Raw genomic sequence first — 14,156 nt, forward strand, 5'->3', positions numbered from 1 at the left:
TTAGAATCATATCACCCCGTGGCCTCTGACCTACCTAGGGCTTCCCCTAGGTGCAAACCCGAAGGAAAGTAGGTTTTGGAACCCAGTTATAGAAAGATGTAAAAAGAGATTGGCTGCTTGGAAGAGAAGTTACATCTCTTTGGGAGGTAGGATCCCACTGATAAAATCAACTCTGGCTAACCTACCCATCTACTTTCTCTTGGTCTTTAGGATTCCACCAAGAGAAGAAAAGAAATTAGAAAAAATTCTGAGGGATTTCCTTTGGGAGCCGGGAGAGACTAGAAAGGACCACTTAATAAAATGGGAGGTTGCGTGTAAAAGAAAGGAAGAAGGTGGTTTAGGTCTAGGGAATGTAAGGAAGAAGAATACAGCTTTGTTAGGGAAATAGTTATGGAGATGGCCTCTTGAGAGAGAAAACTTGTGGGTTGAAGTAGTGGCAAGTATACATGGTAGATTGGAAAATGGTTTGGACGTTGGTGTATCGCGTAGGGCTACCTTGGCAGCACCTTGGAAAGCAATTCATAGCCTCCTCCCTTAGTTTCTCAGGTACATCAGGTATGGTGTTGGCTCAGGGAATTTAATTCGTTTCTAGGAAGACACTTGGTTTGGTAACCGGCCTTTAAAGGAGGCTTTTCCCTCTTTGTATTCTATTTCGTTGTATAAAAGTAAGGTCATTTCAAATTTTTGGGTTCTTCCTTCTTTGCCTTTGAGTCTTAATTGGGATCTCGGATTCCGTAGGGGTTTGAGGGATGAGGAAGCAACTTGTCTGTCAGAGCTTCTCATTCTCCTTGATAGTGTTTACTTAGAGCTTTCTTGTCCAGATAGAAGAATTTGGTTCCCAAGCTCTAAAGGTTCCTTTTCTTGTGCTTCCTTTTTTAAAGCTCTTTGTCGGTCCTCTTCCTCTCTGTCATTTCCTTGGGAAGTGTAGGTTCCGGTGATTCCCCCTAAAATTCAAGCTTTCTATTGGGAAGTGGCTCTTGGGAAAATTAACACTCTGGATTATTTGCAAAAGAAGAGGCATTTTTTGTGTATTTCCCCGAATTGGTGCACTCTATGCAAATCTGATGGTGAATCTTGTTACCATTTACTAATTTCCCGTTCCTTTGCTATTAGATATATGGGATTGGTTTTTCTCTTTGTTTGGGTGCAGGTAGAATATGCCAACGGGGATAAAAATGCTGTTTGATCCATCTACCTTTGTGTTACCGAAGAAGAGGGGAAGAGTAATGTGGAGGTACACTAGAGCAGTAGTGGTGTGGACCTTGTGGGAAGAGAGAAATGCTAGAATCTTCCAAGAGAAAGAAGGAGCAAACAACAAATTGTGGAGTGTGTAATGACTAGGGTTATATACTGGCTACAAACGGTGGAACTATTCAAAAATTTCACATTTGATGATATTTGGAGGAATTGGTCTTTAGTGGCTTCTAGCTCAATGCAGAAGGTTATGGCAAGGTTGGCTTGGGCTCCTCTCATTGAAGGATTTTTGAAATTAAACTTTGATGGGAGTAGTCAAGGCAACCTAGGCCCAATTGGAATAGGAGGGGTCATCAGAGACAAGGAAGGAAACTTAAGAGCACTCTTCTCAGGACCAGTGGGGAATGGAGACTCCTTAAAGGCAGAATTGTACGCAGCCTTACAAGGTGTACAGATTGCAAGAGAGTTAGGATTGGAAAATTTGGTGATAGAAGGGGACTCCAAGGTGGTGGTGGGTTGGCGAAAAAACCCAGATTCAGTGATTTGGGTTTACAGAAATGAATTGAAGAAATTCAAAAGGTTAACTCAGCAGATGGAGGTAACTATACAGTGGGTGGGGAGGGAGGCAAATGCTTTTGCTGATTCTCTAGCTAAACAAGGGGTAACTAGGGAACAGTTGTACTGGGCCCAATTGTAACTTTATGATTCTTCTGTATCAATGAGAGAGGCTGCACCTCACGCCTCATATTGGGATGTTTGTAACGAACTATTTATCATTCACTTCTAATGAAATCAATTGAATTTTATCTATAAAACAAAACATATACAAAACTACATGGCGACTGGGCGAGGCGAGCCTCCAAGGGCGCCTTGTCGCCTAGGCGTCGCTTGGCAACTATGGACAAACATAAAGAAGTTCTAAAACACGCAGAAATATATGGAGCCATTGGTGTTTCTAGATACACCTATAATCGCTCTCCCGAAATTTGGTGTGCTTTTTGTGAATTATGGTGTCCTGCAATTAACACTTTGCATTACTCCCTTTGGAGAATTGGGGATTTCACTTTGGGATATGAAAATGATATGTGGTTTACCAATCCTAGGTATTCCTCATGAAGAATACCTTCCATGTAATGACGAATTGAGAAAATATCCTATTGCAGCTGAACTCTTACAACTTTACTCTCAACTATGTGAACATTACGGATTAGAGGCCATTTCCTATTCACTCTAGATAGAACACTTTTATAGAGGTGACATGGTTTATGGAGTTGCAAGTGAACCCAAGAAAAATACGAGGAAAAGTGTTGGACAAAAGAATGTTGGGCGTAAAAAATACAATTCTTCTGAGAAACAACTTTTACCATTACGAGTCTCAAGAGATGGTATGTTAGCAGCCTATATATATCTTTGTGGCTGAGCTGTTTTGTGTTTCCTCATAAAAGATGCGTTGTTAGGCCAAAAGACATTTTATATGACTTCTTTAATGGCTTCTGGTTCTAAAGTTGCCATTGCTCCTGTAGCACTGGGATACATTTACTATGCCTTGAGATTAATGGCTACATGCCTAGCTGGCCCAGGCAATGCTAAAGTTCATTTTCCCATGCATTATGTGATTGTATGGTTAGGAGAATATTTTCCGAATCTCACTGGGAGGCGTCCTAGTAGCGAGTATCCCTGTTCTTACCCTCGCATGTGTCGCTATAGTAGCATGGGTTGCCGGATCTTTAATGCTTGGGCTGCAAGAATGTTTTTTCGGTGTGGGGAAAATTTCTGTTTTTACTCTTTCAATAGTGGGTTGGAGTGAGATACAGAGTATGTAGATACTCATAAGACAAAACCAAGAGAACTTGAGTTTTTGATGTGTATACGTTCTTGTATACTTCCGGTACGGGTGAGTAAAGAAATTGCTTTAGAGACATATTACCCCAACAGGTTTACTCGGTTTTTAGGATATGACCAGAGCGTCCCTTGTAATATGCTATCTTTCAACATTGTGGATCGGTCAGGTCACACTCTTGCTGACTTGGGACAGACTTGGATGCACTTTCTATCTCGAGGCTCAGGGCTTGTTTTATAATCCCACAAAAGAACCATTCTATATGTACCACTTCCGCATATGTCAAATGGTGTAGTAGAAATACTCACATTTATTTTGACCATTCAATGAAACACATTGTTTCAACTATTTGTCCACAAAAACCAACTCATCCATGTAGTGAAGTTGTTCTTGGTCATTTAAAGGATGTCTCTACTTGTCTTATTGATGGAGCGACAACTTCTAAACCTCTCACTAAGGAAGTTGGTTCTAGTTCTAAGAGGATACTAGATCATTTAGAAGAAGACTCAAATATTTATTTTAAGCGAGCTCGATATCCACATCCCTCAACTGATGAGGTAGAGGAGGATCCTTTTAATCTAGAGATTTTTCCCAATGATTTTCCCCTGGTAGGATTGTTTTGTTTTCAAATTTGTTGTCATTCTTTTTTTTGTTTGTTATGTGTTTACATACTTATTTGTTTCTTCTTTGTTTTAGGAAGAGAATGCATATGAAGGTCAAGACTTTCTCAGCATGCTTGGCCCTATATTACAGAGCGAGGATGAACAACTCACACTTTGTAGAGGATACTTCTTTACAAGAATGACAATTCCTAGTAATTTGATAGACCAGCTTGACCCTTCTGGTGGTATAATGGTGGCTGGTGGTGCTTCTGATAAATTACCTTCTTTGGAAGGTAGTGAGAAGAATGTTGAATTTGAAACTAGCCATATGCGAGAAGCCTCATGTATCCATGATGAGTTACCTTTCTTAGAAGGTAATGAGAAGAATGTCGAGGCTGGAAATGTTTTGCTTGTTGATGATAATTTACCTACCTCAGAAGGTAGTGAGGACTGTATTGGTGTTCCTACTGTTACCTTTCTTGGGAACATGGTGTCTCGTATGACGAAGTTTGTGAATCACAGCTTCCATGAAATTTTGGAAATTGTAAACAACTCCTCCCCCAGGGAATTGATCCTTAAGAGTAAGGAGATCCATAACAACCTTTCTGTACTTCAATCAATGGCGACTCTAGCACCCGATCTTCAGATAAGGGTGGAGAAATTGTCATGTTGTGAGCAAAGTTTTATCTACGGCTAAAGACCTTCGCTCCCGACAAGCTGAAATTGCAAAAGGTTCATACATAGATGAACTCAAATACCAAGAAGCTGTTTCTTGTTATAAGAAATGCATTGACCGCATCGATGCTATTCATGAGAGGCAGGCTGACATGGTTGTGAACTGTTCTGAGATGGCTTCAAGAATGATTGATTTGTCTGCTGAGCTCAAGGAAGCTGAATGCCATGTCACTAATATAAGACATCAACTTGTTGAAGAACAACAAAAGATAGAGGCCTTGAAAGCTGTGAAATCTGCTCTTGACCGTGAGCTTGTGGAATGTAAAGAGCGAGAAGTTCAATTGAAGGCTCTCAAGTTGGAAGTTGGAGAGGAACAAATGAAAGCCCACAAGGCTCGTGTGGGTAGTTATGAGAATTTACTTGGTTCATATGAGCAAAGGCACCAACTCTTTAAAGATATTTGAAATGTATTGATTTATTCATACATTCTTTAGAAACTTTTATAATAACATTGAATATTCAAATGAATACATGTTTTACATTATTGTTGTGGCTGGACCTATATATTAGTCTGCCTATGTACCCATTTAGGGATCAAGCCGACGCAGTTGATGTGCCGCTCCAACAATTTAACCACATGATAGCAAATTAGTGGGGCACTTCAGCAGTTTTACCATGTACTGATACCATTGGTGGTTTATCTAAGCAGTTTAGCCACGTGTAGACATGGTGGTTTTACTCATCAGTTTAACCACATAAGAGGCATCGATGGGCCTTCATTTAAGCCTTCTTTTTGTTTAAGCGTAAAAGCGCTTAATGAATTTACCATTTACACAATGGTATTTTACTTGTCCTTCAGAGTCAGAGAGTTCATATGCTCCTTTTGGGAAGACTTTAGTGACTACATATGGACCCTCCCATTTGGGTTCAAATTTTCCTGAAGTTTTCCTTGTGACTACGATAGGCCTTTTGACAGTTAGGACTAAATCTCCTACTACAAATGACCGATATCTCACCCGTTTATTAAAGGCGCCTGTAACTTGGGCTTGGTAGACTTCAAGTCTTTGTTGAGCTATGAGTCTCTTCTCATCAAGAGCCTCAAGTTCAGCAAGCCTTATCTTTACATTTTCTTCCGGATGTATGAGTTGTGTTGCAATCCTTAAAGAGGCAATTGAACTTCTAGAGGAAGAACAACTTCTGCTCCAAATACCAAACTATAAGGTGTGCATCTAGTGGCTGTCCGCACTGTTGTTCGATATGCCCAAAGTTCTTCAGGGAGGTGTTCATGCCAATCCCTTTTATTCTTCGATACCATTATCTTAAGTATTTTGCAAAGAATTTTGTTGAAAGCTTTTGCTTGTCCATTTGACGAGGGGTTATAAGCTATGTATTTAACATGCTGGAATTTATATTTCTCAGCTAACTTTATCATGGCCTTGTACTTAAAGTATGAGGCATTATCCGATATAATTTTGGAGAGAATTCCTTATTTGTATATGATATGGTTTTGAATGAAGTTGGTAACATCTATTGCCCTAACTTCTTTTAATGGAATTGCCTCTGCTCACTTGGAAAAATAATGTGGCAACCAAAATATATGAATGTAACTTAGAAGATGGTGGTTTAAAAGGACCGATGACATCTATGCCCCAAGCCTCAAATGGCCATGATAATATTGTAGGGTGAAGAGGCATGGGCGGTTGATGTATAAAATCGCCATGAAGTTGACATACTTTGCAAGTAGAAGCAAATTGTATTGCATCTTGAATCATTGTAGGCTAATAATAACCTAACCTTTTTAATTAGCCTGTAGCTTTTGGTCCGGCTTGATGAGTTCCACGTGTGCTTGAATGGACTTCATACAATGCATTTCTTGCTTCTTCATTAGATAGACATCTTAACAAGATTCCATCAAAGGATCTTCTATATAAGGTGTCGTCGAAATAAGTGAAACATGGGGCCCGTCGACGTATATTGATTCTTTTCTTTGGATTTGTAGGTAATCTCCCATACTATAAATAATCAATAATGGGTTGTCTCCAATCTGTTTCTTCTTCGCTTTGGTACATTGTGACCATGTTAACATTGACAGCTTTTGGTAACATACCCCTTAGATTTTGGCAGTTAAAACAATTCCTTAAGATGTAGATAGCATCTAAGATGATAGTGGGCCAAAAACTCTTTCGTTTATGGGGGGAAGAACATGTCTCTCACTGACTGTAATCTGAAGTTGTCTTTGTTCAGGTAAACTAAGAGACGCGACCAACTTAGCTAAGACGCCTTATCATTTTCTAACCATGAAATGTGACTCACTTGTATGCTGCTGAATTGAAATTCCATCTCTCTAGCTCTGTTAAAGTAAGGATTAAACTTAATTTTTTAACCCCATACAATTCATTTAACTGGTTAACCACCAATTGAGAATCTCCAAAGACTTGTAAATATTTAATATTCATCTACCGAGCCATTTCTAAACCAATAATGACTGCTTCATACTCGGTTGTATTGTTTGAGCATAATGATGTGAGGGAGAAAGAATATGGAATTAAGTCTCCTGTGGGAGTGATGAAAAAATCCCTACTGCTGCGCCTTTCAATGTTGTTTGGCACAGGATGAGTTGCTAAGAACTCAGCTAAAGCTTGCCCTTTTATTGCTTTCAAAGGAACATATTTTATCTCGAATTTAGATAAAATAAGTGACCATTTTGCCACTCTACCCGTTAGAACTGGCAAAGAGAGCAAATATGAGGGGATAAGCTTTAGAAATTAAGGTAACTGGATGTGCAAGCAAATACTGTCGTAACTTTTGAACAAAAAATACTAAAGCTAAGCACATCTTTTCAATTGAAGAATAATTGTGTTCAGCTCCAACTAAGGTTCTACTCAGATGATAAAGGGCATTTTCCCTTCCTTTATCATTATTTTGAGCTAATAATGCCCCTAGAGAATTTGGTGAAGCTGAAATATATAATCTTAATAGCTTTCCTTTTATTGGTGCGGCAAGCATTGGTAGGTTAAACAAATAAATTTTTATGCTTTGGAAAGCATTTTGACATGCTTCATCCCATATAAAAGGTGTATCCTTATCAACTTAGAGAAATGTTGGCATCTACCAGACAAGTTGGAGATGAATCTCCTTATATAAGCAAGTCTCCCTTATAAGCTGTGTAATTCTCACAAATTTCGTGGAGGAGGCATTTCTAAGATTGCCTTAATTTTTATAGGGTCAATTTCAATCCCTCGATGTCGGACAATAAACCCATGGAATTTCCCTGAAGTTACCCCAAATGCACAAGACTTCAGAATGTGCAAGGTACAAAGGAATGGGTAAATCGGGAGAACCAGAAGAAGAGCAGGAATACACCAAGGGGGGAACCAAGGGTAGAGAGGAAAGATTACCATGTTGACCAAAGGACAGAAGTGCTTTCCAACCAACTCAGGGAGATAGATATTTACCAACCTTTGGAGCAAGAAAAGGAGGCTAGAAACAATCCTATTCCAACCTTCCAGTCAAACCCAGGTAACCAAGCGAGTTCAGTTTGTGCTACAATGTGTTTTCTGTGTCCTTGGTTCCAGATTCCATTCCCGTTCCAAGTCTTGCAGCCCATTCATATGCAGCCAACCAAGGTGGTGGGTTTTCTAAGCTTATGGAGAGGGGAATGAAGAACGGTTGGGAGGTGTGGGAAGGAAGGTATAGGAATGAGAAAGTGTGGGAAATTATTGAAAGTCTTTAGTGAAGCGGAAGAAAATATGACATGGAGGAAGGATAGAGAGGAGAGAAGAGGGGAGGGATCAATGGAGAGGAGGGAAGGAAAGGCGGGCAGTTTTGGAGGGGAATATGTAGAGAGGACAGTGATGGAGGAATCTAATAAAGAGGACCTGATAGAAAAATTTGTGGGGAAGTTGGGATGTAGGATGGAGGATTTGAATGTGCTGAAAGGAGGCCTACAGAAGAGGGAGAAGGACATCAAAATAAAGAAGAGAAAATTGAGTTGTTAGAATGCTTGAGTCGGGTATTTTGGTCATTCTGGTGTATCTTATTGAAAGTGAAATGTCTATTGTATCTGAGTTTAAGTTGTGTCCCATCTTCTATGAGGGACAAAATTGTCTTTCTTGTAACTCAAGTTTTTCATGAATAAAAGTCAAGTGGGTCGGCTAGGAGTGACTTTTGAACATCCTCTCTTCTAGTCTGGTCGAACACTCTTCTTCTCTCCTTCTTCTTTCTCTTTTCTTTCTTCTTTCTTCTTCTCTACTTTGACCTAGAAACAACTAGGGTTTATTCACATGGTATCAGAGCATTAAGGTCTGGTGTTCGTTTTCTTGCTGCTGTCTTCTCCCTGGGTTCGCCGCCAGCTTCACAGTAGGTTTCATCATCCTACAGCTGATCTAATAGAAGACTCGATAAAGGGCTGAAAAGGAGTTGTCGTTTTGAGGGCCTGGAGGTGAGAATGCCTCTGGTCGGTGCTGTGGTGGTCGTTGAAGTGGTATACTAGACCCTCAATTCAGTGTACGAAGAGGGCTGGACGTATACAGGTATGGACACTGCTGTCGTGTGTTCAGAAATGGACTGTGAATGCTGTTTTTTTTATGTGCTTCAAAAGTTAGTTGTTGTGGTGCTGGATGAAACTGATACACATATCAGTCATGTCTTTTTTTTTGTGTTTTCTTGCTCACATGTGTGCTGAAAGAAGAGTGGTAGACTGCTGATGTCCACGACAGCAGTGGTGTGGTGTTGATTGTGTTGTGGTGGCTGACATATCTATGATTCTAAATGCTTAAAAGTGAACCCCTAGACCTTGTGTGTAATCAGTTCTTCAGTATGAAGAACAAGTGTTCGATGAAATGACTGAGTAATTTCAGTAGTGGTGTGTTGGTGGTAAATGGTCCTGCAGTGTGCAGTCCAAGTGTTTGATGTGTTGACTGAATGATTTCAGCTTTAGAGTGTAGTGTGTAATGTGCAGTTGAAGAAAGTGGGTTGGTGGTATTGTAAGTGAGATAAGTCTTGTGACAAGTGTGAGATTGTGGTGTATATTCAAAGGAGACATAATTGAGATGGCTTCAACTGTAGTTGGGAATGACAACAAAACAGGCATCATGCTTTCTTCAGATTATCTAAGTGTTCAAATGACATCCATCAAGTTGAATGGTGAGAACTATGTACCATGGGCAAAATCTGTGGAGGTGTTCTTGAAGGCCAAGAGGAAAGTAAAACATGTGAGGGAGGAGAAACCTTCCTCTGATTCTCCTGGGTTCAGTGATTGGGAACAAGATGATGCACAGATAATGACATGGCTTTGGAACAGCATGGAACCAAAGATTAGTGTGAACTTCATGTTCCTAGATACAGCCAAAGAGATCCGGGATCATGCTAAAAAGTTGTACTTTGGACAAGACAACACAACTAGGGTATATCAGTTATACCAAGAGTACTTCAATTTGAAGCAAGGAAGTCAAAGCTTAGAAGAGTATTATGCAAGTTTGAGAAACATCCGCAATGAGCTAAATGTGTATCACCCTCTAACATCAGATGTCCAGATCTAACAACATCAACGTGAACAGCTTGATGTGACTAGGTTTCTTGTGGGCTTGAAGGCTGAGTATGAGCCTGTCAGAGCACAGATATTGGGGGGATCAGCTCTCCCCTCACTTGAAGAAGTTTTTGCCCGTCTTAAGAGGACATCCATTGAGCCAGTGGAACATTCTTCCTTCTCTGATAGATTTGGTTTGGTAGTGACTAAAGGGAGTAGTCGTGGAAGTAGAAGTGGTGGTGGCAGCAGTGGCCCTCCAAGCAACCGTGGTGGACACATGTTTAACCGGGCCTGTGGCCGGACTACAGGCCGTGAGTCAGGGGGAGGCCGTGGAAAAGGAAGGGGTAATGCTCAGAGAAAATGTACACATTGTGGCTTAGAGGGGCCCACAGTTAATTTCTTCTATGATTTGCGTGGTCCACCCAACACTTGGGCTAACCATGTTACATCTAAGAGTAGTTACTGAAAGCTAGCAAACTGCCCCAACCCCCTCCACACCCACTTGTACTTCCGGGCAAGAAATGGTGAGTGTACCACAGGCAATATATGAGCAGTTCCTTCAAACATCTCAGCAGAACACTGCTACACTTGCCCATTCAGGTATGACTTATTTAGCTTCCAAAGCCTCACCCTGGATCATTGATTCTAGAGCCTCGGACCATATGTCTGGGACTCCTGATGTATTTTCTTCCCTTTCTCGCACCTCCACATCTCAGACAGTTACACTTACTAATGGTTCTTCATCTCCTATTTGTGGTGTTGGTGATGTTGATCTCTCCTCATTGTCTTTAGCATCTGTTTTATATGTTCCTAAGTTCCCTTTTAACCTTATGTCTGTTAGTAGATTAACCAAGTCCCTTAATTGTTCTGTAACCTTCTATCCTTCTTCTTGTGTGTTTCAGGATCTCAAGACGGGGACGAAGATTGGTGGAGGGCATGAAGCCGGTGGTTTGTATTACCTTGATGGTGGTGGCCCTTCAGTGGCTTTTCAGTCGTCTCTTACTCCTCTCCAATGGCACTGTAGACTTGGTCATCCCTCTCTCAAGGCTTTGAAGCTGCTAGTTCCTTCCTTGAGTCATCTTTCATCATTAGATTGTGAGTCATGTCAGTTGGGAAAACATCATCGAGTCTCATTTAGTCCAAGAACTGATAGTCGTGTCTCAAGTCCTTTTGTTTTAGTTCATTCTGATGTATGGGGTCCAGTTAAAGTGGTGTCATACAATGGGTTTAAGTATTTTGTAATCTTTGTTGATGACTTTTCAAGGATGACATGGATCTATCTTATGAAAGACCGTAGTGAATTGTTCTCTATTTTTTAGAAATTTCATGCTGAAATACGCACTCAGTTTGGTGTTCATATGAAAATACTTCGCTCAGATAATGCCAAAGAATACATCTCCTCATCATTTCAGCAATACCTAGAACATCATGGAATAATTCATCAAACTTCTTGTGCCTACACCCCGCAACAAAACGGTGTAGCTGAACGGAAAAATAGACATCTTCTTGAAACTGCTCGGTCCTTGATGATCAATATGCATGTCCCAAAGCACTTTTGGAGTGATGCTGTTCTTACATCCTGTTTTTTGATAAATCGGATGCCCATGTCAATCCTTGGAAGTCAATCCTCTCACCCCAAGAGTCTTTGGCTGTGTTTGTTTTGTTCAGCACTTGGGGCCTGGAGTAGACAAGCTAGATGCTCGGGCTACGAAGTGTATTTTTCTTGGCTACTCAAGGACTCAGAAAGGGTACAAGTGTTATAACCCTAAGTTTCATAAATCGTTTGTGTGCCCTGATGTCACCTTCTTTGAATCAGTTCCTTTTTTCTCCGATGCCGGGGTCTCTTCTTCTCCCTCTATGGTTCCTCTTCCTGTTCCGGTTGTGGACCCCCTTCCCGTAGCTTCCACTCCTACTGTAGATGCACTTCATATGCCGGTTACTACAGAGAGGCCGCCAATTACTCAAGTGTATACTCGTAGAAGTGCTTCGGCTCCTCCTCCACTTCAGCGCCCGTCGACAGATCCTGCTACTGCTCCTTCTCCCTCAGATCTTCATCTCCCTATTGCTTTGCGGAAAGGTAAACATACTTGTACTTCTCATCCCATTTCAGACTATGTTTCCACTGCTCACCTTTCTGCTTCTCATTGCAAGTTTATATCATTACTCTCATCGGTTCCCATTCCCAAGACTGTACAGGAAGCCCTTGCCTCTCCAGGGTGGCGGCAAGCCATGGAAGAAGAACTCTCTGCTCTACAACATAATCATACGTGGGAACTCACCACCCTTCCTCCTGGTAAGCACACTGTTGGGTGTAAATGGGTCTATACAGTGAAGCATCTTCCTGATGGCAGTGTGGAATGATTGAAGGCACGGTTAGTGGCCAAGGGCTATTCTCAGTTATATGGTGTGGACTATATGGAGACATTCTCTCCTGTGGCTAAAATTGGTTCAGTTCGGGTGTTGATCTCATTGGCTACTATGTATGATTGGCCTCTCCTACAACTTGACATCAAAAATGCCTTCCTACATGGTGATCTTGTTAAGGAGGTGTATATGGAGCAACCACCAGGGTTTGTTGCTCAGGGGGAGGCTGGTAAGGTGTGCAGGCTCAAAAAGGCAATCTATGGACTGAAACAATCTCCTCGTGCATGGTTCAGCAGGTTCAGTGAAGTGGTGAAGGCCTTTGGGATGAAACGGTGTCAGGTTGATCATTCTGTGTTTAGCTATAACTCAAAAGATGGAAAAATCTTGCTAGTCGTGTATGTGGATGATATTGTCATAACTGGAAGTGACAGCAACGGAATTGACAGGCTGAAAAAATTCTTACAGGACCACTTCAACACGAAAGATCTGGGGAAGCTAAAGTATTTCTTAGGAATAGGGGATCAACCTATGTCAGAGGAAATATGTTCTTGATCTACTTGAAGAAACAGGGTTGTTAGGTGCTAAACCAGCAGAGACTCCTATGGAACTCAATGCCAAGTTAAGTGTGGATGCAGGTGAAGAGTTTGATGATCCTGGAAGATACAGAAGGTTGGTAGAAAAGTTGAACTACCTGACCATTACCCGACCAGATATATCATTTGCAGTGAGTGTGGTGAGTCAGTTTATGCAACATCCCCAGGTTCCTCACTGGGAAGTTGTTCTGAGAATTGTTAGGTACCTAAAGGGTGCTCCAGGTCGTGGTTTGTTATACCAAAAAGGAGGACCTCTTGAGATAGTAGGGTACACAGATGCTGATTGGGCTGGCTCTATATCAGACAGGAGGTCAACCACAGGGTATTGTACCTTCCTGGGTGGCAATCTTGTAACTTGGAAGAGCAAGAAGCAAACAGTGGTGGCAAGAAGTAGTGCGGAAGCAAAGTACAGGGCTATGGCCCATACCACATGTGAACTAGTATGGCTGAAGAACCTACTACAGGAGATGGGTTTCTCAATTGACAAACCCATGAAACTATACTGTGATAACCAAGCTACCGTTCACATCTCATCCAATTCTGTCTTCCATGAAAGAACTAAACATATTGAGGTGGATTGTCACTTTGTGAGAGAGAAAGTGATAAGTGGGGTAATAACTACATCTCATGTGAGCTCAAGAAATCAGTGGGCAAATATCTTCACAAAAGGATTGTCTCGGGGAAGAATAGATTACATTTGTAACAAGCTAGGACTATATGATATATACTCTCCAGCTTGAGGGGGAGTGTTAGAATGCTCGAGTCAGGGGTATTTTGGTCATTCTGGTGTATCTTATTGAAAGTGAAATGTCTATTGTATCTGAGTTTAAGTTATGTGTCCCATCTTCTATGAGGGACAAAATTGTCTTTCTTGTAACTCAAGTTTTTCATGAATAAAAGTCAAGTGGGTCGGCTAGGAGAGTGACTTTTGAACATCCTCTCTTCTAGTCTGGCCGAACACTCTTCTCCTCTCCTTCTTCTTTCTCTTTTCTTTCTTCTTTCTTCTTCTCTACTTTGACCTAGAAACAACTAGGGTTTATTCACATGAGTGAAGTTGAGAGATTGAAAAGAGATGTGGAGGGTGACAAGAAATTCGGGGTAAAAGGAGATAGAAGGAAAGGGGGGAAGTAGTGGTTAGGTGAAGAAGGGATCGAAGGAAGAAGTGAGCATGAAGATACTTAGTTGGAATGTGAGGGGAATAAGAAGTGCGAGAAAAAAAGCGATGATCAAAGAGGTAATAAAGAGGTTTGACCCAGACATTGTACTATTATAGGAGTCCAAGAGAATGAAGTTTGATAATAGATGGGCAAGGAGTGTGTGGAAAGCCAGGGGGATTAATTGGGTGGTTGCTCCCTCGTGGG

General features: G+C 41.2%; 2 protein-coding genes across 2 annotated transcripts in view; both read left to right on the plus strand.

The window, feature by feature from the left end:
• The window catches only part of LOC104604231 (DNA topoisomerase 1 alpha-like), an 88,259-nt gene that overhangs the window by 21,665 nt on the left and 52,438 nt on the right, over positions 1 to 14,156 (plus strand). The window lies entirely within an intron of this gene.
• Positions 3,220 to 4,469, plus strand: LOC148791098 (uncharacterized). The gene is made up of 2 exons (XM_088889412.1): positions 3,220 to 3,642; positions 3,731 to 4,469. The coding sequence occupies exons 1-2, from the start codon at positions 3,361 to 3,363 to the stop codon at positions 4,331 to 4,333; spliced, it is 885 nt and encodes a 294-aa protein (XP_088745538.1). The 5' UTR covers positions 3,220 to 3,360; the 3' UTR covers positions 4,334 to 4,469.

This window comes from Nelumbo nucifera, chromosome 6 (genome assembly GCF_055504915.1).
Source record: "Nelumbo nucifera cultivar China Antique chromosome 6, China Antique-T2T, whole genome shotgun sequence".
Lineage (NCBI taxonomy): Eukaryota > Viridiplantae > Streptophyta > Magnoliopsida > Proteales > Nelumbonaceae > Nelumbo > Nelumbo nucifera.